This window comes from Cavia porcellus, unplaced genomic scaffold, assembly GCF_034190915.1.
Source record: "Cavia porcellus strain 051 isolate PalLab524CR breed Dunkin Hartley unplaced genomic scaffold, mCavPor4.1 scaffold_29, whole genome shotgun sequence".
Classification (NCBI taxonomy): Eukaryota; Metazoa; Chordata; class Mammalia; order Rodentia; family Caviidae; genus Cavia; species Cavia porcellus.
Genome location: NW_026947512.1, coordinates 3,997,130 through 4,023,947, shown reverse-complemented (window position 1 = coordinate 4,023,947; position 26,818 = coordinate 3,997,130). Strand labels below are relative to the sequence as shown.

The 26,818-nt window shown below is 46.2% G+C and overlaps 1 protein-coding gene across 17 annotated transcripts in view; it reads right to left on the bottom strand.

Moving 5' to 3' along the window:
• Positions 1–7,932: 7,932 nt before the first annotated feature.
• Positions 7,933–26,818, bottom strand: part of Rgs8 (regulator of G protein signaling 8) — a 40,847-nt gene continuing 21,961 nt past the window's right edge. For all 17 annotated transcript variants that reach the window (XM_063240242.1, XM_063240243.1, XM_063240233.1 and 14 more), the window contains 2 exons: positions 14,218–14,384; positions 7,933–12,807 (listed from right to left, as the gene is read on the bottom strand). In XM_063240242.1, the coding sequence (XP_063096312.1) occupies positions 12,625–12,807; positions 14,218–14,384 (350 nt within the window). In that variant the 3' untranslated portion in view covers positions 7,933–12,624. The remainder of the gene's footprint in view (positions 12,808–14,217; positions 14,385–26,818) is intronic.

Below are 26,818 nucleotides of genomic sequence, written 5' to 3'. Positions count from 1 at the left end.
ACATTTGAAGTTTAGAGATATGGTACCCAATGAATACTATTGTTTCTTTGAGAAAGGAAGTCTTTTGATATAACTTTTGGAATTTATGGACTTACCATATCAGAAGAAAAACAAAGGCTGAGTTTACGGGACTTACAGTATTATAAGACTTTGAAATCGAGGAGTGTGAGGAGCCTTGTGTTAGGTCTGGGAGAAGGGGGAGGCGGAGAGAGAAGTCCGTGGGAGGAATGGAGCGGAGTGGACGGCCGTGAAAGTAGTGGTCAGCGGTGGCTTTATTCCGGGAATGCGGGGAGGGGGCCCCCCGCCGCCGCCGGCCCCGGGGCGCAGCATCTCTGCACCGAGCCCGGGGCCGGGCTGTGGTCTCTCCGGGAACACTGGGAGTGGAGACTGGCGCGCTGGCCGGCGCTGGCCGCTGGAATCTGGCGGTCTCTCTCTCTCTGGCGAACTCCCTCTGGCGAACTCTCTCTGGCGAACTCTCTCTGGCGAACTCTCTCGGACACGTGGCGTGGGGGATCTAAATAGCCTAAGCTTAGGGCAGTGCCCCAAAGGCCATTAGAGATGCACAGGTATCTCATTGGCGCACAGGTCCTTAAGGATGGGGATATAGAATTACAATCAAGTCCACAGGGGGCAGGGTGGGGGAGGAGTTTAGCTGCAGCCTTTTCTGGTTACAGTGTTTCATCTGGGCCGGCAACTCTTTCACCTTGAAGACAAACACAGGCCTGGGGAGTAAAAGGCCTACCTAATGGTGGCTAGCTTTGATTATGTCCTAAAGCTGCAGTTTTCCCAAAGCTTCCAGTGCAGAGCCTTGATAGAGACCTTCATGAGACACTGTTGTGAGCGCTAGGCCTCCAGCTGGACTTGTGAAGGGCATTGCTGTGGGATTCAGGCCCTCATCTGGATTCTTTGGATCTTTAGTACATGGACAGATCTCCTGCACTCTTCCGCATTAAACTTTTTGGGTAAATATTAATAAACAATCCCATCAGTTATGTTAAATCTATTATCTTGTAAACCATGACTACAGCACTACTGTTTCCTCAAAAGTGAAGACCCTCGTGTCCTTTCTACCTATCTTGATTTCTTCTATCCTGTCCCAATATGGGAACAGTAGTGCCTGCCACATGGCACTGTCGTGAAGGTGAAACACGTAGTACTTGTAAGACAGACGGTATCTGTAAGAGCCTCACCCCACATCAGGAACTAAACGTGCCCTCCGCATCAAAGCCTCCATTCAAACTCACAGCTAATAGCACCCAAACTCCTCAGCTCTGGCCTGTTTCTGTGCTGTTTCAATTGGCAGTAAATGTGTACACAGTGGTATTTTCTTCAACAATTTTAGAGAACATCTCCCTTCTCTACCCCTTTCATATCTCACCCCATCACATAAGCGCAGACATCCTAAATGTGCTTGGCTCTGCTCAGCAGACCACGGGAAAATCTACACTTGTCCTGTCGGAGGGACAGGGCGGTAAGCTGAAGCCCTGGAATCCCTCCAGGCATTGTGAGCATCTGCCCAGCCTGCTACTCTCCAGCTGGCTCTGGGACAGACACTGCAGGCGACAGGAGCAGAGGCAGGTGTTAGGAAGACAAAAAGGCCAGCGGGTTGGGCAGCTGCCAGTGTGCTGACAGGGTGCAGAATGGGGACCTTCGGTGAGGTCAAGGAGGGGCAGGAGACAGTGCCTAGGCTGCCACAGAAGGCTCACCTTGAGAAGCTAGTGGCCCAGCCACGAGGCACTGCACACACCATGGCATCTCCCCACCGTCTCTCCGGCCCTTTATCCTGGGAGCCAGACTCCCAACTCCTACTCAAAAGAGGGATAAGTCCAGCCTGGTGAGCAGGTGGCCAGCAGCTGCTGCCTGCACAGAGCAAGCTTGTCTCCCTGCTGCAGAGCAGGCCAGATGCCGCCCCTCTGCGTGAGAATGTTTCCTCTTGGCAGAGACAAATCCCTCTGCAGAGCTGCTTGCAAAAGGGCCTTTTGCCAGCAAGAGGTTGAGGGTCCCACAGCTCCATGGCTTACCCAGTGCGTTTTCCTCCCGTTGCTGTATCTTAGCAACACTGGCAGCCAACACAAGTATGTACCTATTTGCCCTCCGGCAAGGCTCAGTCCTCACTGGGCCAGATCCCACTTCAGCCAGGCCTTGGCCAATGTGAGGACACGATCACTCCCTAGAATTGCCTGTACTCCTCTCCCAGTAGTCAGCTGCTCTTTTCCAGTTGCAGGCAGAGAAGTTTTTCCTGACCCGGCACGCACTGGCTTCTCAGCATCGTGATTTGAATAGGATTATGATATGCAAGTCCAGAAGCCTCACTTAAGAGTCCTGTTTCCCAGCTTCTCACTCTTCTTGCCATTTTCTGGGCTGAAGTCATCCTTGTTCACTGTTTACAACTGACCTGATGAGGCCTTTACTGGAAAACCCTGACAATTTCATGTTTACAGCGTATGATTAAAATAACTTCCTTGAGCATCCCAGCAGACCTACAAACAGTTGTTCTGTTGCCAAGCAGGGATGCGTTTCAAGCCATTCCAGAGCTGCTTCCAAAGGACCTTTCACATCGCTCATGTTCTCTGTGATTCTCCAGCACCTCCGGGCTAACTGTATCATGCTGCTCTTGGTGACACAGGTCAGATAAGAGCACGCTGAAAGGGCCTGATCAGTTCATTTGGTTCAGGCAGTTTGCCTCTTCCCTCTGCCAACTCAAACATGCAGTTAATCTGTTTGTACTTCGGGTGCTGCACTGAAAAGCTGTGCGGCGAGTGAATGATCTCTGCCATATTAGCAGCTAAGGAGTGGTGCTGACGCCCCAGCTGGACCAGTGCATCCTCCTGAGTTAAGGCCCTTGTCTAGCTGATAGAGACCTTGTTTTGCTTCAGATTCACCTTACCTTCACCCGTCTCACTAAATCTTCTATTGCCAACCGCCTTGGCACAGGTTCTGACCCCGAATGGGGTCAAGAAACCTAGTGTTGAGACATCTGCTCACCAGGACCACGACCTCCTTACAGTACCTCCTCACAGTACCTCCATCACACCAGGTCCTGCCTCAGGAGCTTTGCACAATCTATCTCTAATCCTTGAAGCAACATGCCTGGAAGTGTGAGCATTATTGGCTACCCATTTCCAGAAGAAAAGTGAGGCCAGGAGAGACTAACTACCTTCTCAGGGACACATACACACACAAGTCCCACACTGCTCTGGAGTGATTTCAGGCCCCTGTGGTACCCACAAGGCTGGCATGAATGCCTGAGGGCATGAGGGCTACTTCTCCCTCCTTGTGAAGGGTGTGCCTGGAGCCTGCAGCCCCAGATGTGCTTTCTCATGGCAGATTCAGTAAACAGAGCCAACATGAGTTTTCAGGTTGTGAGCAGGGCTGTGATTCAGCCTCCCCAAGAAGAAAGATGCACTCTGGGGATGCTGGAAGCACTGTGCCATGGGAGACAGCTGCAGATGGGTCGTCCTAATGGAGACAGTACAAAGGGCAGAACAGGAACAAAACAAACCAGGTGCCCGTGGCTGTACTCACTGCCAAGGAACGGTTAAGCACATAATTGGCCAATCTAGCTTCAAGTGGGCTTGGCAGCATGTCTTCCAACCACCATCATCTTCCACCAGTTTCTACAGGCTTCTGAGCGAGTGACAGACAGAAAACTGACCCCATTTCTACTCCCACCCTTACCCTCAGCCAGCAGCCCTGAGGTATCCTCACCCCATCCCACAAGCAGATTAGCTCCAGAATCCCCACAATCCTCCACCGGTAGTACTTTTGTTCCTGTGCCTTTTTTTTTTTTAAACCTGGGATGAAGCTCAGGACCTCGCACTTGTCAGGCAGGTGCTTACTGTGCTGAGCTAAATCCCCGACCCTCTTATGCCATTTTCACCCCACTGCTTGCCATTTCTGGATTTACAATTCAAGGATGCTAAACCCAGTTCTGCCCCAACACCTTACGTGCCCTTGGGAATGTCGTGAAACCTCTCAGGCCTTAGCTTCTTATTGCACAAGTGGGGATAATAACAGTATTTACCTGTTAGGGTGAGTTGCCTTCTCCCAAAATTCATATATTGAAGTCTAAATCCTAGAACCTCAGAATCCGGAGATAGGCCTTGTAAAGTGGTAAATGAGTTAAAGAGACTGTAAAGCAAGGCTTTCATCCAATATGACTGAGGAGGAAGAGTCACCAGGAGCTCAAGGGCATGGGAAAAAGACTACGTGTAGGCACAGCAGGAAAGCGTGATCTGCAAGCCGAGGAGGGAGGCCTTGGGGGAAACCAACTCTGCCAGCACCTTTGCCTTGAACTCCAGCCTCCACAATTGTGAGACAACAAATTTCCCCTGTTTAAGGCACTCAGTGTGTGGTATTTTGGGGGGAAGCTCTAACAAACTAATGCATGACTACATAGAATTGTTTCAGGGACCCAAGTAGACAAAGCATCAAAATTGCCCAGTGAAGTTCCTAGCTCCCAAACATTATTCATTTCCCTACTTGTGACTGTGCAGTCACTTACTGTCAGTACCATTCAATTGGTAATGCCAGTGATTATAAAGTGGTTATGTCCTCATGAGAACTAAGCAAGTTCTCTGAGGGCCCAGGTGTAGATATCTTGCTTCCACCTCTAACCTACCAAGTGCCTAATATGTAAGAGGAGCCTGAAAAGACACTTGGTGGGTTTGGTCTTTTAATAAATATCTAGGACCAGAGTAATAAACAGGGTAGACACAGTCTCTGTCCACAGAGTTTAGAGTTTAGCAGGAAGGGATGGGATTCTGTCTGTGTAATATCACTGTTTTCAGTATTTCCTTTGCATTCAGCCAAGAAGCAAGTGAGCTAAGGATAGAAATGCTACACATTTTCCTTAAAATGAGACCTAACCCTCCAATAAAACATGTCAGCCCCAATCAGCCGATGTTGGGAGCCACGGCCGACACCGGTCGCTTTACTTGGCGGACGTGAGGCCTGTAGAAAAGAGCAAAGCCTGAGCTAAGTTACCCCTCCCATCGAGTGAGCCAAGTTGGCGCCTGCTTCCTGCCCCCTGATTGCCCTGGCGACTTAAACAACCCGCTCTGTAAGATAGTCTGCCTAGCAACAACTGATGTTAGCCAGTCAGCCCGCATCGCGCGCTTTGAACTGATTGGCCACTGTTACCCTATAAAAGTGAATGCCTCTCCCGCCACGAGGAAGAAGCACAGAGAGAGATAGAGAAAGTCCACCGGCGAGAAAGGGCTGGTGGCAGAGCGGAGGCCTCGCGGGGCCCACGCGGAGACAAATAAAGGCAAGATTGCACACCGTCAGAATCTGTCGCGTGTTCTTCCTGCAGGCCGGGAGCGACACCGACAAGCCTACCCTTGCCTTTCCTGCCATGATAGAGTAGCCGTGGAACAAGTGAGGTACAATCTTCTGCCTGGCACTGGCCATGACCATAGTAACAACCACCTGGGGCTGCTTACTTAGGGAACTTCAGGGAAACACAGTAGTTTGACTGCTTGGTGATGCCACTGGGCATATACTCTGTGCCTCTGTGTGCCACATTCTTCCCTTGCTAACCTACTCGGTGTTCACAGCAGCCCAAGTGCAGACTCAGTTATTTTTATTGCAGTACTTGCTCAGGCTGGCACACTGTGTACTGGTTAAAGCTGCTTCCAGCCCAGATCAGTTAGCTCAAATTATCAATCAGAGCCCAAATTATCAGAAAGCATGTTCTGGTGTGACCCTGAACAAAGGTGCAGTCCTGTTAGGAATGTGGCCTTTCAAGTCCCATTGCTAGACATCCAGCCACTGTGACCTGGGAGTGGGCTCCACACCCCTCTATGTTATGGTCTGAGCCAAGAATAGGGAAGGTGGCACCTGTGATATGTCCCCTAAACCTGAGGGCTTTGTCCACCATGTGCTGAACAGAGAATCAAATCAACCACTGAGATGAGCTGAATGTTTATGCTCTGTCCAAAAAGCTCTTATGCTGAAATGCAAATTCCAATGTGATGCACTTTGAAAGTGGAAATTGTGGGAGGCAATTAGGTCATGAGGGACTGGTGCCTTTTGTAAAGGCAGACAGTTAGCTTGCTCTTCTTCTGTTATGTTAAGGGACAATAGGAAGACAGCAGTTTGCAACCCAGAGAGGGCCCTCACCAAAACGACCTTTTAGGTACCCTGATCTCAGATTCCTACTCTCCAAAATGATGAGAAATAGGTTTCTGAGACTTACAAGCCACCTGGTCTGTGGAATTTGTTACAGCGGCCCAAGCAAGCAAAAGCAGATAAATCCTAGCTAAGAAGGGCTCCATGGAAGGTGTAGCCTCAAACCTTTTTTTGCATCTGGCCATAGCTCCTACTTAGTTGATTTAGATAATCAAATGTATTTTTTTTCCATGTGTGCCATGTGTTAGTGAAAGACCAGACATAGTGCTAAGTGTCTTACACATGTAAGAGTTTCTATCAGGGCTTAGGAGAGAGAGCTCAGACTCCAAAGTAGATTCCAGACCAACCAAATGCCCCAGGGAATGGTGGCGAACCAGGGAGAAGGCCCTAGAGACCTGTCTTGTAGAGGAAGAGACAGGGGACCAAAGAACTGTGAGGTCTGTTGAGAGAGCTATTCTGGTGCTGTGATCCCCAAGCCCTGGAAGAAGGGTAGGTTCCTGCCTCTCTCCTCAGAGGGAACAGGTGCAGTTGGTCCCCTGGAGAGGTTGGCATGCATTGAGGACAATAGAGAGGTGTCAGACTCCAGCCTAGAAAACCAATTCAGTGAGCAGCGGGTTGGTTGGGGCCCTGTGTCAAAGCAGATGAATGTAGTTGCTGCTTTCTAATTCCAGCACCAAAAAGACCCCAGCGCTCACAGTGGGCAAGCAGGTGCTTTCTGAGAGGAGTGGCAGAGGTCTCTCCAGGACTGATTCAAGAAGACAAACTACAGAGGCAAACAGACTGCAGCCTAGAGGAGCTGGGCTCTGTCCAGGAAGGAGCAGGCCGGCCACTACAGCAGGAATCGTTCCCCTTCATTGCAAATCCACAGCCAGAATTCCTAAAGGACAGCGCCCAGGAAGGATCCACTAGAGTCCTCCCTGGCCCCAAGAGCCCTGGCCTACTCCAGACAATATCCACACTAGGTGTAAAACTCCACCCTACTCCTGCCCCTTGGTCTCACCTGCCCTTTCCATTCTCAGGAAGTAAAGAACAGAAACCTCAGGTGGACATAAGGGTAGGAGGAGAAAAACAAAACTGGAAAAAAAGAAAACAGCCATATCCCTTCCCAAGGGTGGGTCTCCTATTCACAGCAGCCCACCTCTCCCCACTCACTGCTTGTTTACAGTACTGGAATTCTCGGGATGATCATTTGCATAACAAAACCTTTTTCGTTTAACATAAATGATTCACCTTTCCTTTAAATATAGCATTTAGGTGGTGCATTTTAAATTGTTAGGATAATTAAGGTTTTGTGTGTCTATCTTAGCACCACCTGAAGAAGGCGATTTTGGCAGCAGATACAGATACAGTGCCTTGCTCTCTGGGACTTGATCATTAGAGACAGTCAAGGACTTGATGACCATATGGGAACATGCCAGCTGTGTAAAGTGAGGTGCAGCCATAAGCAAGAGCAACCCACTGCATTTCCAGATTGCTCCAGCTGAACAAATAGACAAATCATTCCAGCCTTTTCTCTCCCTGTGTTTTCAAGCAGTAGGTGGTACAAATAAAGATACCACCTGGCCTTTGTAGAGCACTTTACAGTTTCAGAGGACTCTCCGTCACCTAAAGCCATCCTCCAGCCCCCACGCTCAGCCCCAGACCATTCACACCCCGATTCCACCCACACTGCTGCTTTTCCTGGTGGCCAGCCCCGTGTCCGCTGCGGGGGAGGCTGCATGTTCCCTTACTCCACGTGTCCTGAGAAGAGTCTGCTCATCGAGTCAGCCAGCCAGAAATGTGGGCAGAGAGCGAAGGGCAGCTTGTTCAGGTTCTGTTTATTATGTTCTCACAGCCTTGTTTATGGTAAAGGTGAATGACATTATTCCACTTTGCATGGAAATGAAACAACTCAGTGAGACTCCATCAGCCAAGCAGTGTGTACGCCGATGAGCTGCTACAAATCTGTTGTGCTGGCGAGTGACGCAGTGAATGCTACCGTGGATGGCGTGGCACTCGGTGCCCAGCCACCTTTTCCACGCCTGAGAGAGGGGAGGGGGCAGAAGGACAGAAAAGAAAGAAGAATCAAGAAAGGAAATTTATTGAGGGGACTGGACACCCGTCTTAAGAAGACCAATGACCACAGCCTGGAGTCTCTCAGGGCCGCCAGTATCTTGTGGAGTCCTGAGACAACACAGGGACCAGAAGATGTCTTTGTTGGTGGCCTCCCCACAGTCTCGTGCCCAGTGGCATGGCGGCACACTTGGTGGCATGTGCACTCAGTGCCACCTCGTGTTTTAACTCAGAAAGATACAGATTTAAAGAGGGCTGACACTAGCAGATTGAAGAAGAGATCGGGAAGCCGCAGCTCCTCTGCCTGGCTTGCATGTGGGCACACACAGAGTAGGCCAAGTTCCCAGTGCTTGTGGTAGTGGGAGGCCATCCTGCCTCTGAAAGTGCTCAGCTTCCCTCTGGGAGGGGGAGGAGCAGGCATCTTGATGGCTGGCATCCTCTTTCCTGCCTGGCTCCTTCCTCTTCCAACATTCCCACCCTCCCCCAGCTCTCAGCACAATACGCTCACAATTTCCTCACAGCAGTGTCTGCTTCTCCACTGACCAAGGTCTTGGGTACTTGGACCACCCAGCCCGGCCAAGGAGAAATGCCCAAAGGCCACGCCCAGAGGCCAGCCCTAACAGCCTGGGCAGAAGGCCTCTTCACAGCTTTGGTTTGTCAGAGCAGCAAGATCTGGTGAGAGCACCATTGAGTGAAACACCTGGCAGCTTCCCAGCTGTCTGTGCAACCTGGGACCAAAATGGGAATGGGGAGGGCATGGATCAGGGCCCAAAACCCACCATGGCCTTGGAAAAGCCTCCCAGATTCCGATATTCCCCAGAATGTGCCTCCTCTGCTGAGAAATGTGAAAGTTGTTGTGTTACTGCTATTTTCACTACCACAACGGGCTTCACTCACTACCTGAGTTCCAACTCCCTCGCTACACGGCCTTAGGTACAGAGCACATCCTGACGCACAAAGACCAAAAACAAAAGCACATGAAAACAGAAAACAAACAAAGGCGATCTGGCCCATCAGGCAAGCCTAGGAGAAGCACTGTGCGCATGACTCAGAAAGCATGGGGAAGCGTCTCTGGACCAAGGACCCCTGCGGCTCGCTCTTGGCATACCTGCTGCCAGGGGAAACACGTGGCTCGGATCCAGCCCTTGGATCGCAAAGAAACAAGTCAGACTGCGAGGTGGAGAGGCAGCTCCCCCAAGAGTCCACTTCCAGCGCTGGCAAGTTTCCTGGTTGTGCTTTTGCTTCTGGGTGAGTTCTCACCCTATATTTTGCCTTAGCCTGCGTCTCCTTAGTCCTTAACTGGTGCTTCCTCACCTCCTCTGCACACTGGCACCCCCCTGCAGAGCTTGAAAGACTGCTGCCACCCAGGTCCCACCAGGCTCTCTGACTCAGCTAATCTGAGGCAAGACCTGAACAATTTGGTTTGTAACACCCCCCAGATGAGTCAAATACATAGGCAGGTTGAGAGCCACTGTCTTAGAACATCTTTGTTCCGGGACCATGGGGTCACTACACCTGGGAGCTTATGAAACATACATATTCCTAGGCCCTGCCCCAGATCTATCAGCTCAGCATGTCTCGGTGTGAGACATTTATTTGCATTTGTAATAGGCTTTTGGGGGTGATCGTAGAGCATACAAAAGTTTAATAAAACACTTCCCCAAAGGTGCCCTGGGTTGTGAACCTTTGTCAATAATTGTTCTATTCAGTCCAGCAAAGGCAACAGCAAACCTCACACCATCCCCCAAGCAGCTTAGCACTCCAGTGGAACCAAAATGCCACTGAGACATAGCGAGAGGAACTCAAAGCCACAACTCTGCCTGGGTTTGCCTTGAGTCTACAAAGATGCCAGCCCAGAGCAGGCCAAGCACAAGGAGCAAAGGAAGGTGGAACTTGGAAGCAGCTCCAGTAATGCCCACCGTGAAGTGAACGAGGCTTATGAAGAAAAAAGGGCACAGGGGCAGGACCCAGAGACATGGAAGCTTAGGGATGAGGTATGTTTGATATTGCTCTAGATGTTGTAAACATTTCTCTTTGTTTCATTACAGACCAAAATCTAGGTTGGCATGACCAAAGTGCCTAAAAGTAGGCATCAGAGCAGGGCGCTCTGGGCCTTCTGTGGGAAGCAGGATGTACAGGGTGGAAGGAAGCCACCCACATGGGAAGATCATGCCTGGAGTGTGTTAGTCCAGTGCTCACAATTGTCACACACACAGATGCTCCATAGAAGTACCATAAGTAGAGCTACCATGTCCTTCTGTACACAGGCTCATGCCCACATGCCCTTGTCTATCTACATAATTCAGAATACCTCCCACTGTGGGAGGGAGTCACCAAGACGCAATAACACCACCGCTGACAGCCTTCACTCCACCAACGTTGAAGAGAACTCGAGGCCCCAAATGAAATCCCACCCAACACTCTTGCTCCAACCTTCCTCCTTGGGGTAGTGGAAGTGCAGAAAAGAACCTCCCCAGGACAAAACTCCACGGTTCCAATTTATATGCACCTCATTTTCAACACTAGAGTTGGCAGCAGATGCACATTTTATATGTAAACAACATTTATATTACCCTGTTAGATAATTTAATCATTAAATTAATTCTGGCAGCTTTAGCTAAGAATGGATCTTTTTTCCACTGGGATGGGAAGATACTATCTGCCCTAACTATGAACACTATTTGAGGCTTCAGAGTACTTAAGCAATGAACTCCCACAGGTCTGTCCAATGTTGGACCAGGAAGCAGGTATTTCTCTCTTTCCAGAGGTTCATCCAGAAGTGCCAACCCTCACTTGCAGATGACAATGGCTGACACGGAGAAGTAGGCACTAACACTAGCAGGACCCAAGGGCCTTCTTGGCCTTGTCTGGCTATAGCCAAGGAAGAAAGTGATTCACAAAGACAGGAGTGCAAATGCAGGGACATTATCTAAAAACGTCCAGCACCCCACCAAAGGACAGTGCTTTGGCTCATTCTCCATTGCCCACATTCCAAGGCCTTTGCCTAATCTCATGCCCATTACATTCTTCAAGGACGCAATTCTGAAGATTTGCAAGGAATCTAAATGCATCGGACAGAAATTCCCAGTAATATCTCCACCACATTCTTGTTATCCACATCCCCTGGAGACCAGCATCCTCCAGGCTCCTCTTCCACAGTCCGGCTTCCCTGCTGAGGATTCATCCACTCCACATTGCTCTTGTGGTAGTCAGTTGTTTCCTGCACAGCTGGAGGAAGTTCTGTGCTCTTCATCATTCATCCTCCAAGGAAATTTCCTAACATTTCCAACAGTGGCCGCAGGGTAACATGAAAGCATTTTAGGAAGATATCCATAGTTAAATGTTCACAGTGATCTTCTTATCCACACCTGCATATTTTATGTTCAATCCCAAAGGCTAGCAACTGAGAAGGCCGCTGACTCTCAATAGCCAACAGGGGCCTTTCTAAGAAAGCAAGCTCCCAGGAAGCAAGCTGGAAAAAGCATCAGCCTGGCTCCCTGTTCTCCCCCATCATAATGACATGGCCTGCATGGAATGGGGGAGATGGGCAAACAGGGAAAGTGTATTAGGCACTGGGAGAGCTGTCATGCTGTGGGAATTTACCTCCCTTTGCCAAGCTGTCTTTCTAAGAGATATGTGTTGTCACTGGGAGGTGAGGGTAAAGAATACATTAAGCAACAAACAGGTTATATGGAGCCCCATTATATAAACATCTACAGGTTTTACATTCCCTGGTCATTTGGAAAACATCTAGAAAAGTTCCTGGTAGAATTGAGGAATATTTGCAAGCTGTATTTTTCTTAATGACAGCTCCTCTCACAAGTCATGAAAGAAATCTCACAAGACTCTTTCAGGAAATGCAAAGGTAAGGAACACCTATAAATTTCCTAGGCTAAGATGGGCAGTGGTCACAGATTCTCACACTGGTCAGTGGAAATGGAAGAAACAGGTGACTCTACAGAACTTGACCTGTCCCAGAGGACATCTGCCAGTGATACTAGAAACCTGGGATTCCACATGACAGTGCCAGAAGGCTGGGATTCCAGAGACCTCTCTCCTATACTGTGAAGTCTCAGTGCCTGGGGCTGGCCTTTACACTGGAAACTGCATTTGCATTATTTACAGACTAGCCTAGCACAGCAACTCTGCCTTCTCAGTGGATGACCCGAGACATTATGAAGGTCAAGTTGTTGATCCACAGAAGGGTGACACCAGCAAGGTGCTACCACTAACTTAAACACAAATATGGGAAAATGGAAGAGCATCTGAACTCTGGCAACTGGGTTACTCTTTGGAATGGCCCTTCATTTTCTCCTTGACCCCTGCCTCCTACCCCAAATGCCACCACCTTTAAACAGCTATGAGATTTCCCATTAGAATATGGTCTTGGCAGCAAGGGGAGGGGAAAGCCAGTGATTTCCAAGGATCCCCATCTGAGGTTTAACTGAGCCTCCTCTGGCTTTGGGACAGCAAATCTAAGTACATTTTGGACCTCAGGAACCTGGGGTAAGAGTCTTTCTCCATGAGGCTGTGTACTTTTCCCTGGGCTTGGTCAAAGCAAGTCAGGGATGGTTCCTGCATATTCTTTCTTGTAGCTTCTCGGGTCTGGAAGTCGATGTTTACCTGGAGAAACAGAGAACAAGGTTACAGACCCTCAAGGACCAAAGCACTTGGCAGCTGGCCATAGAAACAGAATAATCATTAACAACATCTTCTATTTTTAATGCCATATGGGCATTTCAAGCTGCTTTCAGAAGCCTGTCTCTTGAGATCACAGCAAGAATCTTGTGAAGTCTGAAGACTGAGTATTCTTAGTTTCAACTTATAAACAAGGTCACTGTCTAAAGTAGTATGGGAAGTTAGTAACAGAACCAAGACAAAAATTTCCAAATCCTTGGATTGGACTCCTAATCCAAGGAGCTTCCCCAGAGTAAGCCTTTCATAACCACTAAGAAATAGAGACCTTGTAGAGAGAGATGCTGGTTAGAATGTAATCTGTATTCAAACCAGCATTATAAGGGGTTTACAGCATCCTACTTATTCCACTGGTAAAGACTTCATGCATACAAAGTCAAACTACAACTGAAGACTTACAGATATACAATGCATCTGAACTCACAGACAACAAATGTTTTTCTTCAATTAAATCCTCCCAACTGAAATTCTGTAATATAACTCACAATAGCAATACATAGAAATTAATCATATTTAAAATAAAATACTATAAATAACTAAATATTCATTAATGAGCAGCAAATATTGAGTAGGTAAAATCTCTAATGCTCAGAGTAGTCTTGAAAGGTAATATTATTCCTTTTTTTTTTTTTTTTTTTTTTTTTTGTCTTTTTAAGACTATGCAGTTCAGGTGGCCTTGAGCTCATTTTATAGCCCAGGCTGGTCTCCAATTTGCAACAACCCTCTAGCCTCAGCCTCCCAAGTGCCAGGATTACAGGTGTGAGCCACCACGCCAGCTATAGAATTTCCTTTTTTACACCAGGGCAAATGAGACTCAGAAAGGTTGAGTAACTTGACCCTGATCACAGAAGTTAATAAGGAGCTGAGATTGGAACAAAATCCCAGAGAATACTTATTGTATTAAACTGCTAATTTTTGCTAGGAAAATAAACATGGACTTGAAGGTATCTAATCTTACAAAACCCTGGAGCAGCACAATTCCTGCCAGTTCATGTTTGACAGACAGTGAAGATATTCCTAATACAGCTCCTTTGACAAGTGCTCGGAGCCTCCAGTCCTTTTGGGCTAGGGATGTACTGAGCAGTAGAGCATTTGCCTAGCATACACAAGACACCAGCACCACAAAATCACCACCATCACCACCAATATTATCATCATCATTACCATCACCATCAACATCATCATTATCATCATCTGTTAAAGGCCACCAGAGTACCGCAGCTTAGCTCAGTAGAAGAAAGTCTCCACCAAGTCTGGCTCAAACTCCTCCAAGGAAAGAGATGAGAGCCAGAAGCCACAGACTGAGGTCTCACAAAATGGTAGCAGAGACCTACCCACCTCTCGTGGAGCTTGCACATCCACGAACTCTTCAAAGATCCTATGGGCCTTGGAGACCAGCTTCGCTGTAGACCTGGTCTTTTTGAACTCTTCACAGGCCAACCAGAACTCCAGGTTCTCCTCACTGAACTCCGTCTTCAGGAAAGCACGGAAGGCAGCCACCCCATCTGTGGATGTGGAGGTAGAAGAAGAAAGATATAAAGAAATTTAAATTCAAGGACTACAGAAGAAAGAGAAAGATGGTAATATAACCTGAGGGACCGCAACTGTCCAGGCCTGCTGCTTCTCCACATTCCCTTGAAAACTCTACTCCCTTAGGGCTAGACATCCTCAGAGCAAGCTATACCTCTTCTTCAGAGATTAGAGTACTACCAGGGAAGAACGTTTTAAAAAGTTATAATCGGGGCTGGGGATTTAGCTCAGCGGCATAAACGCCTGCTTTGCAAGCAGGCAGTCATGAGTTCAATCCCTGGTACCGATAAAAACAAAAAAGACAAAAAAAAAAAATAAAGTTATGATCAAAATAAGGCCCAGCCACTTCTAATCATTACTCAGTGCTTACTGCCTCTCTCCTAACACAGAGATGGTTATTCCTGGAGCCCCCACTGAGCCCGTTTTGCTAATTAGGCTAAAGCAATGCCTGTAATCTATTCCCTCCCCAATCCAAGCCAACACAGTAAAAACATATGCACATACACAAACCAGAACAAGTTAGATAAACCAGAGGGAAATGTGAATGTCTCAAGGCCAATTCTTTACTTCTCTCTCCAAGTAAATCCCCTTATTGAAAGTCAGTCTTAATATCACTCTGTTGCATATATAGTATCCCCAGGCTTTGTTAGAAAAGCTTTGAGGCCCTGTATTTTGATGTTCTATTTTGTGCAGTGTTTAAGGTTTAGCTATGAATTACATATTTTAATTGAGATTGACTATAATTTTTCTACCAGATTTTTTTTTTTTTTTTTGTACCAGGGCTCAAGCTCACAGCCTTGTGCTTGCCAGGCAGGCACTGTGCTGCTGAACTATATCCTGGCTCTTCCAGATAATTTAATGATTAATGGCTTTTCATCCTTAGGAATCAACATCATATGTATTGCCAAACAGATCTTCAGATCAGCACAAGATGTTCAGGGTTGCCACATCAAGACAGCAGGGGAAATAACACTAATTTATAGTTTGCATCTTAACTTAATGCTTTTATTTTAAACATTTTTAATAAGTATTTTAGCCTTTAAAGTGCTCTTCTTTAATCAAATAACTGCTACCTATATGGGCTTCTGTAAACTGTCCTCAGAAGAAGAACAGATATATCCTAAAATAAAAAAGTGCTGCCCTGGTTAAAAATGACTCTAGTAATGATTTTAATTTTTCTAAAAATTCACTAGGAGGACAAAGATGCTAGCAATATTTAAATCTAAATGATCATGGAACTGCTTAATCGATGTTCACCAGTACGTACCAGGACAGTGTGCTGGCCGTGATCATCCAGTAGCTTATGGGTGCCATGCTGTTTGGAGATGTTTTATTTTGCTATTTTGAAACATTTTTTACTTCTACAGCTATGAAAGTCATCATCTGCCTTTATCTTTCAACATAGATATTTTAATACCCACTAGAACAGTAATCATAAAAGCCAAGACCTTTCATTGCAAGAGTTAGGGGTTTTCATAGGTCTCCCAAAGTTAAGCTTTAAATCCCGAGAAGATTTAAGTTTAGAGGGATGAATCTAAATTATGTTAAAAAAAAGTAGAGTGACTAAGCAGTTTATCATCCAACCAAGGACATTGCAGAGTGTAAATGGTGAACCACTGTTAATTACACGGGATGATCAGATTAGGCCACGATGGCCACAGGCAACCCCAGGACACAGTCTTGCAGCTCAAAGGCATGGGGTGTGAAGAAAGCAGAAAGTAATATTGGGCCATTTCCCATCAGGCATGATGGAAATAAAATTATTCCTGTGCAAGGAAGAAGAAGAGAGAGACATGGTTTCAAACCAAAAGAGATGTCTACTTAGGGAACCTCCCACTCCATTCCCACACCAGGGTCAAAGTTCTGGGAAAAGAACGTGAGTTCACAATAAATGGGAATCAAAGTGAGCATTCAATAGGAACAAGGCAATGTTAAGGCAGAGGTGGTCTGAGAATCACGTGTTCATTTCCATTATGATTTTTAAATTACTAATGTACAAAGCATTGTTCAAAGTCTTGGGCTGCATTAGAGAAGAAATCTTATCGTGGCTGCCTGTTAGGTCCCTGTGGGGGTTCACTTTGGCAGCCCTCCCATATCCTGAGCCTCAGCCTCCCCATGGAGGAGATGCAGATGTTTCCATGGGCTCCATAGTTTGAACCAGCATGCCTGGCAGGCCAAGGGGCTCCTGCAGAAGGGCAAAGGAAAAACACTGGGGCTGGAAACACCTTCAAAAAGGCTCAGTGCCCTCGAGGGCCAAGGAGGTGCTGGTTCAACAAGCGAGGGACTCAGGGGTGCTCTGCAGCGGGCCCAGGGTAGAGCCGAGGCCCACAGGCCAGGGGTCTCCCACACACCTCCATCCTTTTATTTGTGTGAGCTTTTAAAGTAAATTCAGCTTCAACTGATACACAAAAATTATACATACTGATGGGGTAACAGTGATATTCTATAAATCTATTCATTGTATGGTTCAAATTAGGTTAAATATAAATTCCTTGAACATTTATCATGTCTTGATGGTAAAACCTTTTAAAATGTTTTCCTCTAGCTTTCTAAAATTCACATTACAGTATTGCTGTGTATGGTCAATCTCCCCAACTCCCTACATTAGCTCACCAAACTCCTTACTTCTACCTAACTGCAACTCATCATCCCTTGGTTAACATTCTCTGATCCCTCCCCCTCCATATTCTGAGTGTGTGTCTCCCTCTGTCTGTCTCTCTCCCCTCTCTATCTGACTTACGCTAACCACCATCCTATTCACAACGTCTATGAGATCAGCTTTTTTTATCTTCCACATCTGAGTGTGATCAGGCACTACGTGCTCCGTATTTACACACTTTCTGCGGTAGTCAAGGAGTGGGATGCAAAGGGGAACAAGGATGTCCACATCTCTAAATTTATCCAGAAAAGGAAAGAAGTGACTCACAAGAGCCTGTGACGTTGTTGTTGTTTTTATTTGTTTTGTTTTGGTACGGGGAATTAAACTCAGGATCTTGTGCTTGCCAGGCAGGTGTGTGCCACTGAGCTGTATCCCCAGTCCAAGCCTGCTGTTTTTAAGTCAGAAGAAACTAACTTCCTTGAATGAGAGAATTAAAGTCTGCCATTTGTATCAGATTTTGCTTTTTTTCACTAAACAAAGTAAAAGCTCCTGATCAAGTTGAATGTAGTTCAACTAAGAACAGATATCGCATTCCTGCGTTCCTCTGTGGTACTGACTGCTAAGGAAATTCTGTCTGCCCCAAGCTAGACAGGTACATAGATAATCTCTTTTCATCATGGCCCCTGCGTGGATGGGTCTTTGCGGGGATTACAGAGGTTACACCTGAAGAGTGTGCCCCGGGAATGTGGTGTGCTCCTTCCACTATAGAGGAGGAAGCTGGTGCTGAAAGAAGCAACTGGCCTGATCTCACATCACTAATGAGAGGTAGCAGAAAGCTTAAGACAAAGTATACTCTCTCCAGATCCAAAGTCATGGCGAGGCCATTCCACTGACTCATCCAGCCCTTGGGCAACCCAGGTGTTCTGTTAGGCATGGGGAGACCACACAAAGTGGTCTCACACGTGGCACTTGCTATCAAAGGGCAGCCTGAGCAAGAAAGCATAGTTATGGTGATTCTGACATAGGGCCTTAAGTTACATGACAGGTAAAGTACAAGGAGCAAGGAGGGATCCTCAGGGGTGCTGGAGTCCCTCTCAATAGGGAAGGAAGACCTGCAGGAGGAAGAGGCTCCTACATAGTGACAGGAAGGTGAGGACAAAGAAACCCCACAAAAGAAGGAAGAGGCATATGGAGAATTCAGGAAGAGGAAACCACATACATGAAGGGGAGAATTAAGAAAGTTTATTGAGTAATTAGAAAGACTAGTGTTTACTAGTAATAAGATAGCTAAAAATTATACAAAAGAGATACTTGCATTCCTATGCTTATCAAGGCACTATTCCCAATGGCCAAGATATGGAAGCAGCCTAGAAATCCATCAACAGATTAATGGATAAAGAAAATATGGTGTGTATGCACAAAGGGGTGTTACTTAGCTATGAGGAAGAATGAAATCATATCATTTAAAGGAAAATGGAATTGGAATGTCATCATGTTAAGCAAAATAAGTCGCAGAAGACAAGTATCACATGTTTTCTCTCATATGTAGAAACATTAAAAAATGATCTAAAAGTAAAAGTATATATATATGGACATAATTTTAGAATAAATGTACACCAAGCAGCCTATGAAAGAGCCAGAAAGATAAAAGGGTTGGGTACTACAGAAAGCCAGGAAGAAAACACTGCAAGAAGGGAGAAGTGGCCAGTGGGTGTAGTTCTATCCAGAGGCCAAACCAGATAGGGCTGAGAGGGGTCACAGAGTCAGTGACCAAGGGCAGTGGTGGTGAATGGTGTGATGGGCCCTGGCCACACTGCAGTAAGTGGAGAGGGAAAGGAGAGGACAGGTTGGAAACAGTTCACTGAGACGCCTCCTGCAAGAGATTCATCAGAGAAGGAATCAGAGCGATTGGACATCGCCAGAAGGAAACAGAAGGTTAGGAAGGAGTTTTATTGCTTATTTTTAAGATAGCTTTGGGTATATTACATATGGATCTGATCAGAAAAGATTTGATGAGGACTTGAAGTTAAAGGACAGAAAGGGGCTGACTAGAGAGGGGGAAATGTGGCACTTCAGAAGGCAGAAAATGTAGATCTGGGAACCAAATTAGGATGGTGACAAGAGGAAAGGCTACGTGTAACTGCAGGGAAGTTACTAGTTTTAAGCAGGAAACTAAAGTTCCTATCTGCTATTAGCAAAGCGCCTAGGTAGGGAAGGCAGGATTTTATGTTTTCTTATTTATTTTGGGTATGGGCAGAAATATTTTTATTTACTATCTGCCATGCTTTCTTCAATTCAATCTATTTTTGTAACAATGTTGATCCATAAATAATATCAGTCTCATTTTCCTTTGGGAAAAAACTAAAGCTTAGAAGTTGAATAAATGGCCCAGTTACACAGCTGGTAGGGCCAGGGTGCCAACCAGGTGCCCACATGACTCCAATGCAGTATTTTTGCAGAAGCATTTGGCAAAAAAAGAAAGGGAAGAGGGGAGATCAAAAATTGAAATACTAGTATTTGGAAAGAAGACAAATATTAGAGAAGAGAGACCAAAAAGTGGAAGAACTTGTTTTTCTTGAGGGCAGAAGTAAGGAAAAAGAGCCGTGGGTAAAGAGAGAAAGATGGGCAGGAAGGAGACGTAGTGGGGAGACATCAAGTTGGACAGCCTTGATCTTTGTTTGTTTAGGATGAGGTTGCTTTAAAGGTATTAAATTTTAGAGCCATGGCATGAACAAATCATACAACGTCCCCACCTCACAGAACTTTCAGGCTACTCTAACGTAACAAATATCAAGGAATAATTTAAAATACTCAGTTGAACAATGACAAGAGTAGCATGTCCTGCCTTGTAAAGACACCTAGAGTGGGAAGAACTGGGAAGAGCAACCTTTGGAGAAGGAATATGGGTGTGGTAGGCAAAAGCAAACAGTTGTAAAATCCCAGGCTTTGAGTCTTGGAGAGGATAACGATGCACCAGAAGGGAGTAAGAACTTAGGAGCCCATCTACCATTCAAAGACAGGACCATCCGACCCAGGCTGGTGAATAAACCCTGAACCTAGAAAACACCACGGAGTTAGGAACTGGAAGTTGGAATCAAGAAAAGGAGGAGAAAGATAGAAGGAATTTGTTTAAAAGTTGGAGTCAGAGAAAGCATTTTCCATAACCACAGCGAGTATTAATGAGCACCAAACCAAATGCCTTATGAGACTTACAGTACTTGTTCCTCATAGCAATCAATGGCATAGGGCCTGGTGTTTTCACCGTATTAAAGGAGAGAAGAACAGAGCTTAGAAAAGTGAAACAGCTCGCCCAAGTTCCCATAGCTAGAAGCGGCAAGGATGCCGAACCGCAAAGCCAGCATCCGTGTATGCTTCAGTGGTCTACTCTCCAGGTCTGGGGGACGGGAGGGCCCACTGACCACCTGGCCAGTGCACCTTGAAGTGAAGAGCCCCATATATGGCAAGACAAGAAGGCCATAAGAAACACCACGGAGGACGACACTGCCATGAAAGACAGCAACAAGCAGGGTGGGGAGAAATGGAGAAGGATGGAAGGTATCTGAAAGGCAAAGAAAAGCACGACAAGAATGGGCTTAGACTGCAGAGGTCAAAGAATTCCCCTGCAGACAGCTGAGCCTCGGCGGCGTGTGGCTTAGAGTAACACACGCAGCAAACTCACAGCCAGGTGGGCACTCTGAAGCGGGTAGCTTCAGAAGGCAGCCTACTACAGACTACAGGTCCCACCTGGGCAGACACCACAGGTCTCAGCTGGGAGCACCAGTCCTGATCAGAGCCAGGACTGTACTTAGCTGTGCCACCTCAGACGATGCACTGCTCTTCACTGGGTCTCAGCACTCTCATCCATAGGGGGCACTGGACTGGGTGAGCCCTCCCAGGTAGAGTTAGCATTTGGTTCTATGCCCCGCCATACATTCATGTCAGACACTGCTTTTAGCTGATTGTGGCCCCATTTCTTACTTCCACTCCTCTCATCACTGATATCATCAGTTATAACTTGAGGACTTACTCCAGACAAATTCTATGCTGTCCACAGTACCTGTATTAACCAACTTTGTCTTTACATCAACCCTATTCTTGAAAGAAGACAGAGGATCTGCAGCCAGACACCCTGGGTTTGAATTTTGCATGACCTTGGAAAAGTACCTGAACATCTTGAAGACCATCTTTAAAATGGACTTAATACCAGAAATTACTATATTTGGTTGTTACTAGAATCAAATGAGCCAATCCACAAAAAGCGCCTAGTACTCACAAGCAATCAACAAATGTTAGCTCTTTGACAAGTTTGTTTGCAAAAAAGGGAAGCAAGACATGAGGAACTGAGTTGTCTGTGGTCTCTGTTTTAGGAAAAGGAAATGATTGGGTTTGCACACACATCCGCATGGCTTCGAAGTCCGCTCCACCTGCCTCTCCTCTGGCAATGGTTGGAAAGTCTCAGAATGTCACCTCCCCAGGGAGGGATGGGCAGTAACTCCAACCAGGCAAACACACTGAACACATGTACACAGCAGCCCTGAAAATGTGCCATTTGGCTGCCAGACTTGGAGCTTCTCCAGCAGGAGGACACCTGCCATCATCTTCTCTGTGGTGAGAACTGAGGCCATCAGGTACCCCCAAGAACCTGGAGCCTGCCAAAGTGCTCTCTTCTCCCACAGCACTGATGTCCAGCCCGATCTCTGCTCTTGCATTTAGAGAGCACAAAATCATCCTCTCGGAGGTGCTGTGGCCCTCCCCAGAGCAGACAGGCATCTTTCCCAACCATGGACCGCAGAATACTCAAAGGTGCTGGCTCTTTCAGTCTTTCTCAGCCCAACTGGTAGCCTGCATTTCCAGAATTAGGGCTCAAAAAGACCAGGAGGACAAACAAAATATGGCACTTGGAAGTGGCTGGGGATTTCAAAGACAGAACTTGAGAGATGGAGAAGAGGAGAGAATGTTCCTGTTCCCATGGGCCCTCCTGAAGGGTCTGGACCTAATAGCAGCAGAGAAAGATTGAAGCAAAGATGTCCCAAAGGACAAAGATCACAAAGGCCTACACAGACTACAGACTGTACCTTCCCTCAGCCCCTCCTCCGCTCACCCACTTTCTCCAGCCACCCATCGCTCAGGCCCAGCTCCTTCCCAGCCTTTCTATGGTCCCAAGGCCAGTGCTGAGCAGGCAGGCCCTGGAGGGTCACCGTGGAGCAGGGGAAGTGGGAAGGGGTGGGAGGTGCCCACCCCACAGGAGCAGGACACGGAGCAGATGGCAGCAGCACGCTCCTGTGTACAGACCACACGCCCCTCACCTGGCCCCGTCTCCTGCTGAAGCGATGCAGTAAACAAATTGCATGGGACCAGGGCCAGTGGGATTTTTTCTTCCAATCTACATCTTTTCTCCCCTTCCATCTCCCTCACACGTCCTCCCAGCAAGCTTTTTATCTGCTCCTTTCTCTGACTGTCCAACATCTCGCCCTACCCCCTCTCCCTTTTCTTCAGTCCCCTGCCCTTTTTCTCCTCTGTCCTTCCATTCATTCCCCTTTCTCTCTACCGGGACATTCTCCTGGCCTTCTGCTTGTCATAAACTGCAGATGGCTCACAGGCAGGCAGCTGGCTCAGCTCTGAAAGGCCCAGCAGCATCTCCAGGCATCACTCACGATGGCCATGTCTTGCATTGGCCGTGTGTCTTCTGCCAGGTCCCATGTGCCCCACACACAGGGACAGGATTCTCAGGGATCAGAACCCTGCACCACAACTTCCATTGATTTCAGGCAACTGGGAAGAGTGACTTCTCTTTGATCACCAAAATTATTCTGCAGGGAATTGAGTTCAGGTTTTAAGTATACTAGCTAACTATGACTTTGAGCAACAGATTTAACTTATTTGTGCCTCAACTTTCTCATCTGTAAAATGCAGTTATGATTATTAGCACCTCCTCTGGAAAGTCACAGGAGTGTGAGGAGTTCACACATGCAAACACACTCAGAAACTGACACATAAACAAGGAACGCAGATCCAATCCACATTAGTGACTGTGATTTTTGTACAATGCAACTAATTTCACTAGTGCCAAATACAACCTTGATGACTTAAAAGGGGAGGTGGTGAGCAGTTTAAGAAATTGGGAAAGGAGCAGGAAGATCTGCCTTGTAGTCATTTCACCTTCGTTTCATTTGAGTTTTCTCTGAATGACACTCTGAGAAGTCAAGGCTCCAAGAACACAATAAATTTTCTAAGCTAAGTGCCCATCCAGCTTTGCATCATGGATTCCTGAAACAGAGGAGAAAATACTGGCATCCTGTAGAGCATCCGCAGACTCTCAGAGAGCACACCGTGGCATCACATGCTGCCAGTTGCCGGCTTTCTCTCTCTAGTTCTTTGATGCAGGGTGCTTACATAAGGAGAGAAACTGGGTCACTATGAATGAGCGTGCAGCTGGTGTGGCAGGGAGGGTGACTTAGGTAACAGTTCAAGGTCCAGCAGCCCCAATTTAGCTGGCACTGGGGTGGGCCTGAGCCTTGCTCAGTTCCCAGACAAGATCACAAGAATAAAAGATTCTTTTTCAGCTCTGTGTTTACCAAAGTGCTCTCCCAAAGATCACAGTCATCTTTTATTCCTGATCAATTGGAGAAAATAGCACAGTGAATGGGTTCCAAGGTCTTTCTTAGACCAGGAAAGGAAAATACATTTATAAAATTCAAGATAGATGTGCTGGTAGTGAAGTCAAATCCTCTGATTTGGAACCATGCCACTGATTTGAAATTTGTGCTGAGAACAACATCAGGGTTGGTGCTTTTTTTTTTTTTTTTTTTGGTGTGTTTTATTTTATGAAGTAAATGCTTTTAAACAAATAACTGGGGACTAAGCAAGATTTAGGTAGGGAGCTTACGGAACAAACAATTGCCAATTTCGATACTCTTTAGCAAGCAATTGGTATGCTAATTATAGTTCAGTCTTGTGATTAACATAATTTTCTTCAATGATCTCTACTTTGTTAGTATATACATAGCAAAATGATATATTATGGTTGTAATAGGACTTGAAGGCTGTGAGGCTCTTTTGTGCCAGAAAGGAGTTGAAAGACCCTGTGATTACACCCTACATTACACTCAAAGAATGATGCCCTGAGGTTGCATAGTTTATTATTCCTAGAATGTGGAAACAGAATAGGAAGGAGATCTTAGGCCTTACAATTCCTATTCTCGTGTTTTTCTCTCGTGTGTGTGTGTGTGTGTGTGTGTGTGTGTGTGTGTGTGTTTCCTGTCCTATCAAGCAGAAACTGAGCCAAGCAATCAAAAAACAAAAAAAAGGCAGGGCCTGCATCTGTGACTACTGTAAGACACTGGCAAGGAACTCTCTACTAAGCGGGGGGACAGAGGAGACATGAGCCTAACAGGAGAAAGTTTAACATGTACAAATGACTTCCTTAATGAAGACGTGTTATCAAGCCTCACACACACTCACTGACACCCTAAAGGATTTCAAAAATTAAGTACCCAAGAATATTTCTTAGGTTGATGTGCAGAGAAATATGGTACAGACTCTTAAAAAGGGATCATGTTAAATTTACCTACAGGGTTTTTAGAAACTCCATCTCCAATGGATTTCTCTCACTCACATGGAGAGGAAGCAGGAAGTTGTGTGAAGAGGACACCAATAGCTCAGGTGGCAAAGGGTAAACAAAATGGATTGGAATGAATCCCATTGCTGATTCTAGTACCAACTGCAATTGGCTACCTCAGGCTACCTCTAGGATCAAGAAGCTGACATGCTCCTGGACATAGAGGATGCACAAAAACGCATGGTTTCTCCATGCATTTTATACTGTGTCATAGCAAAAACAATTTAAAAATAGGGGCTGGAGGTTTAGCGGGGCTGGAGGTTTAGCTCAGCGGCATAAGCGCCTGCCCTGCAAGCAGGCCGTCGTGAGTTCGGTCCCCGGTACCAATAAAAAGGAAAAAGACAAAAAAAAAAAAAAAAAAAAAAAAAAAAATTTAAAAATAGCTAATTCTTCATCAAATGCCTTTATGTACAAGTCCACATTTGGCATTTCTGAATAGCAGTCACACCAAACTCTCACAACAGTTCAAAGTAGTTTTTATGTTCCCCTTTTACAGAACAAGAAAGTGAGGTTTATTGAAAAAACATAATTTGCCCATGGACACATCGCTGACAAAATGGGTTTTGAAAACTTATCCATTTGCTTCCCTTCAGACCTTTCACAATAAACTTTTAAGAGGTACTGTACAGAGTCCAGGCACTCCTTTTATAAAGGCTGACAGTACCCCACCGCCTCGGTGCAAGATAAACTTACAGCGCTGTGGAAAGAATGCCAGGCATGTAAGGGAATTTCTTTCCTGCTCATCTCCACATTACATAAATATGTCTAACACTTAGCCTCAGTTTCTCCAAAAGCATTCCTGCCATATTTGTTGATACACTGTGGAAGCCTCCACACATGTCTGTGACATGTGACATACCACTGAAAGTGTCGGGGAGGCAGTTAGACACCAGCAGGTCTGCAGGACAAGGGTGGGAGAGTTTGGGGGGAGCCAAAATAGTATGCATTTCCAGTTAAGTAAAGAAACAAAGACTTCAAAGTATAATACATACATAAGCATTTGTTAGGTCTCAGACCTAAAGCATTTCCACAAAGCACAGTGACATTTTAAAGTTACACAATGTGCACAGTCCTTTGCATACCTGGCCACCTGGTCATCTAGTTCCAAAACAGGGCATACAGCATTCCTGCCTGTCATAGCCTACAGCTCAGTGACATCAGGAAAGAAAACATTCTTTAAAGACCCTCTTGCCACGGGCTGGAACCTGGTTTAAATTAAGAATTTAATCTTTCATAAATTTCTTACATGATTAAAGCCCCAGAGCAAACACTGACCAACTGAAAAGGGCAGGAAGACATTTTGCAGTTCCAAAGTAACTTTTAAGTGAAATGTCTTAAAACTTATAAGCATTATAATTACTCCAGTTCTCTGAACCCAGAAGTAACTTTTAGGTGCATAAAAAGGTATCCAAACCTGCACTCAGTTCAGATGCCTTCGTGGCACTGCCCAGCTTCTCCCTTGAAAGTGTAACACTACATATCTCCTTTATAGTAAATTCTACCTCTACTTCTGCACAACCATCTAGGTATCTCTACTAAATTCTTTTCATTAAGAGCACAAAGAAGCAAGGACCACAGAAGCGAGTGGTCAGGACCCAGCTTCCCAGGGACAAAGGGTCACAATGCCTGAGGACCAGGGAAAGCTGAAATACAAGCTGCAGTCTTGGAAAGTCACAGCCACCTGCCCCACCAGAATGCCCCAGTTTTGTGTCTTGCTGATTTGTTTTTGAGAGCAGTGCTTTTCTCACTTTGGTGGAAACAGACCCCAAGGACCACCTGCAGGGATTCTGAGCCTACAGACCTGAGACAGGATGCAAAATTGTTCGGTTCTCACAAGCTCCTGACCAGCACTGAGGCCTTCTTCTTTGGATCACTCTTTGAATAACACTGTTCTAGAATCTTCAGACACAGAGAAGGATACGGGCAGGGTTGCCCTGTGAGTGGAAATCTAATTGTTGAACTATATTTTCTCGTGCTAATGGCTGTTTAGATGAATAATTTACGGAATTTCATGAGCTGACAATTTAGTCTTTGATTGTTGTGGGTTTTCTGACTGACTTAAGTCATTGTACTTTTGCATACCACAATCATTACCTCAAAATGGACTACTTTTTAAAGACAAAAAGCCTCTTTATGGGTTTTGTTTAGAAAATAACTCTGAGATAGGTAATAACACTGCAAATGCAAAAGCG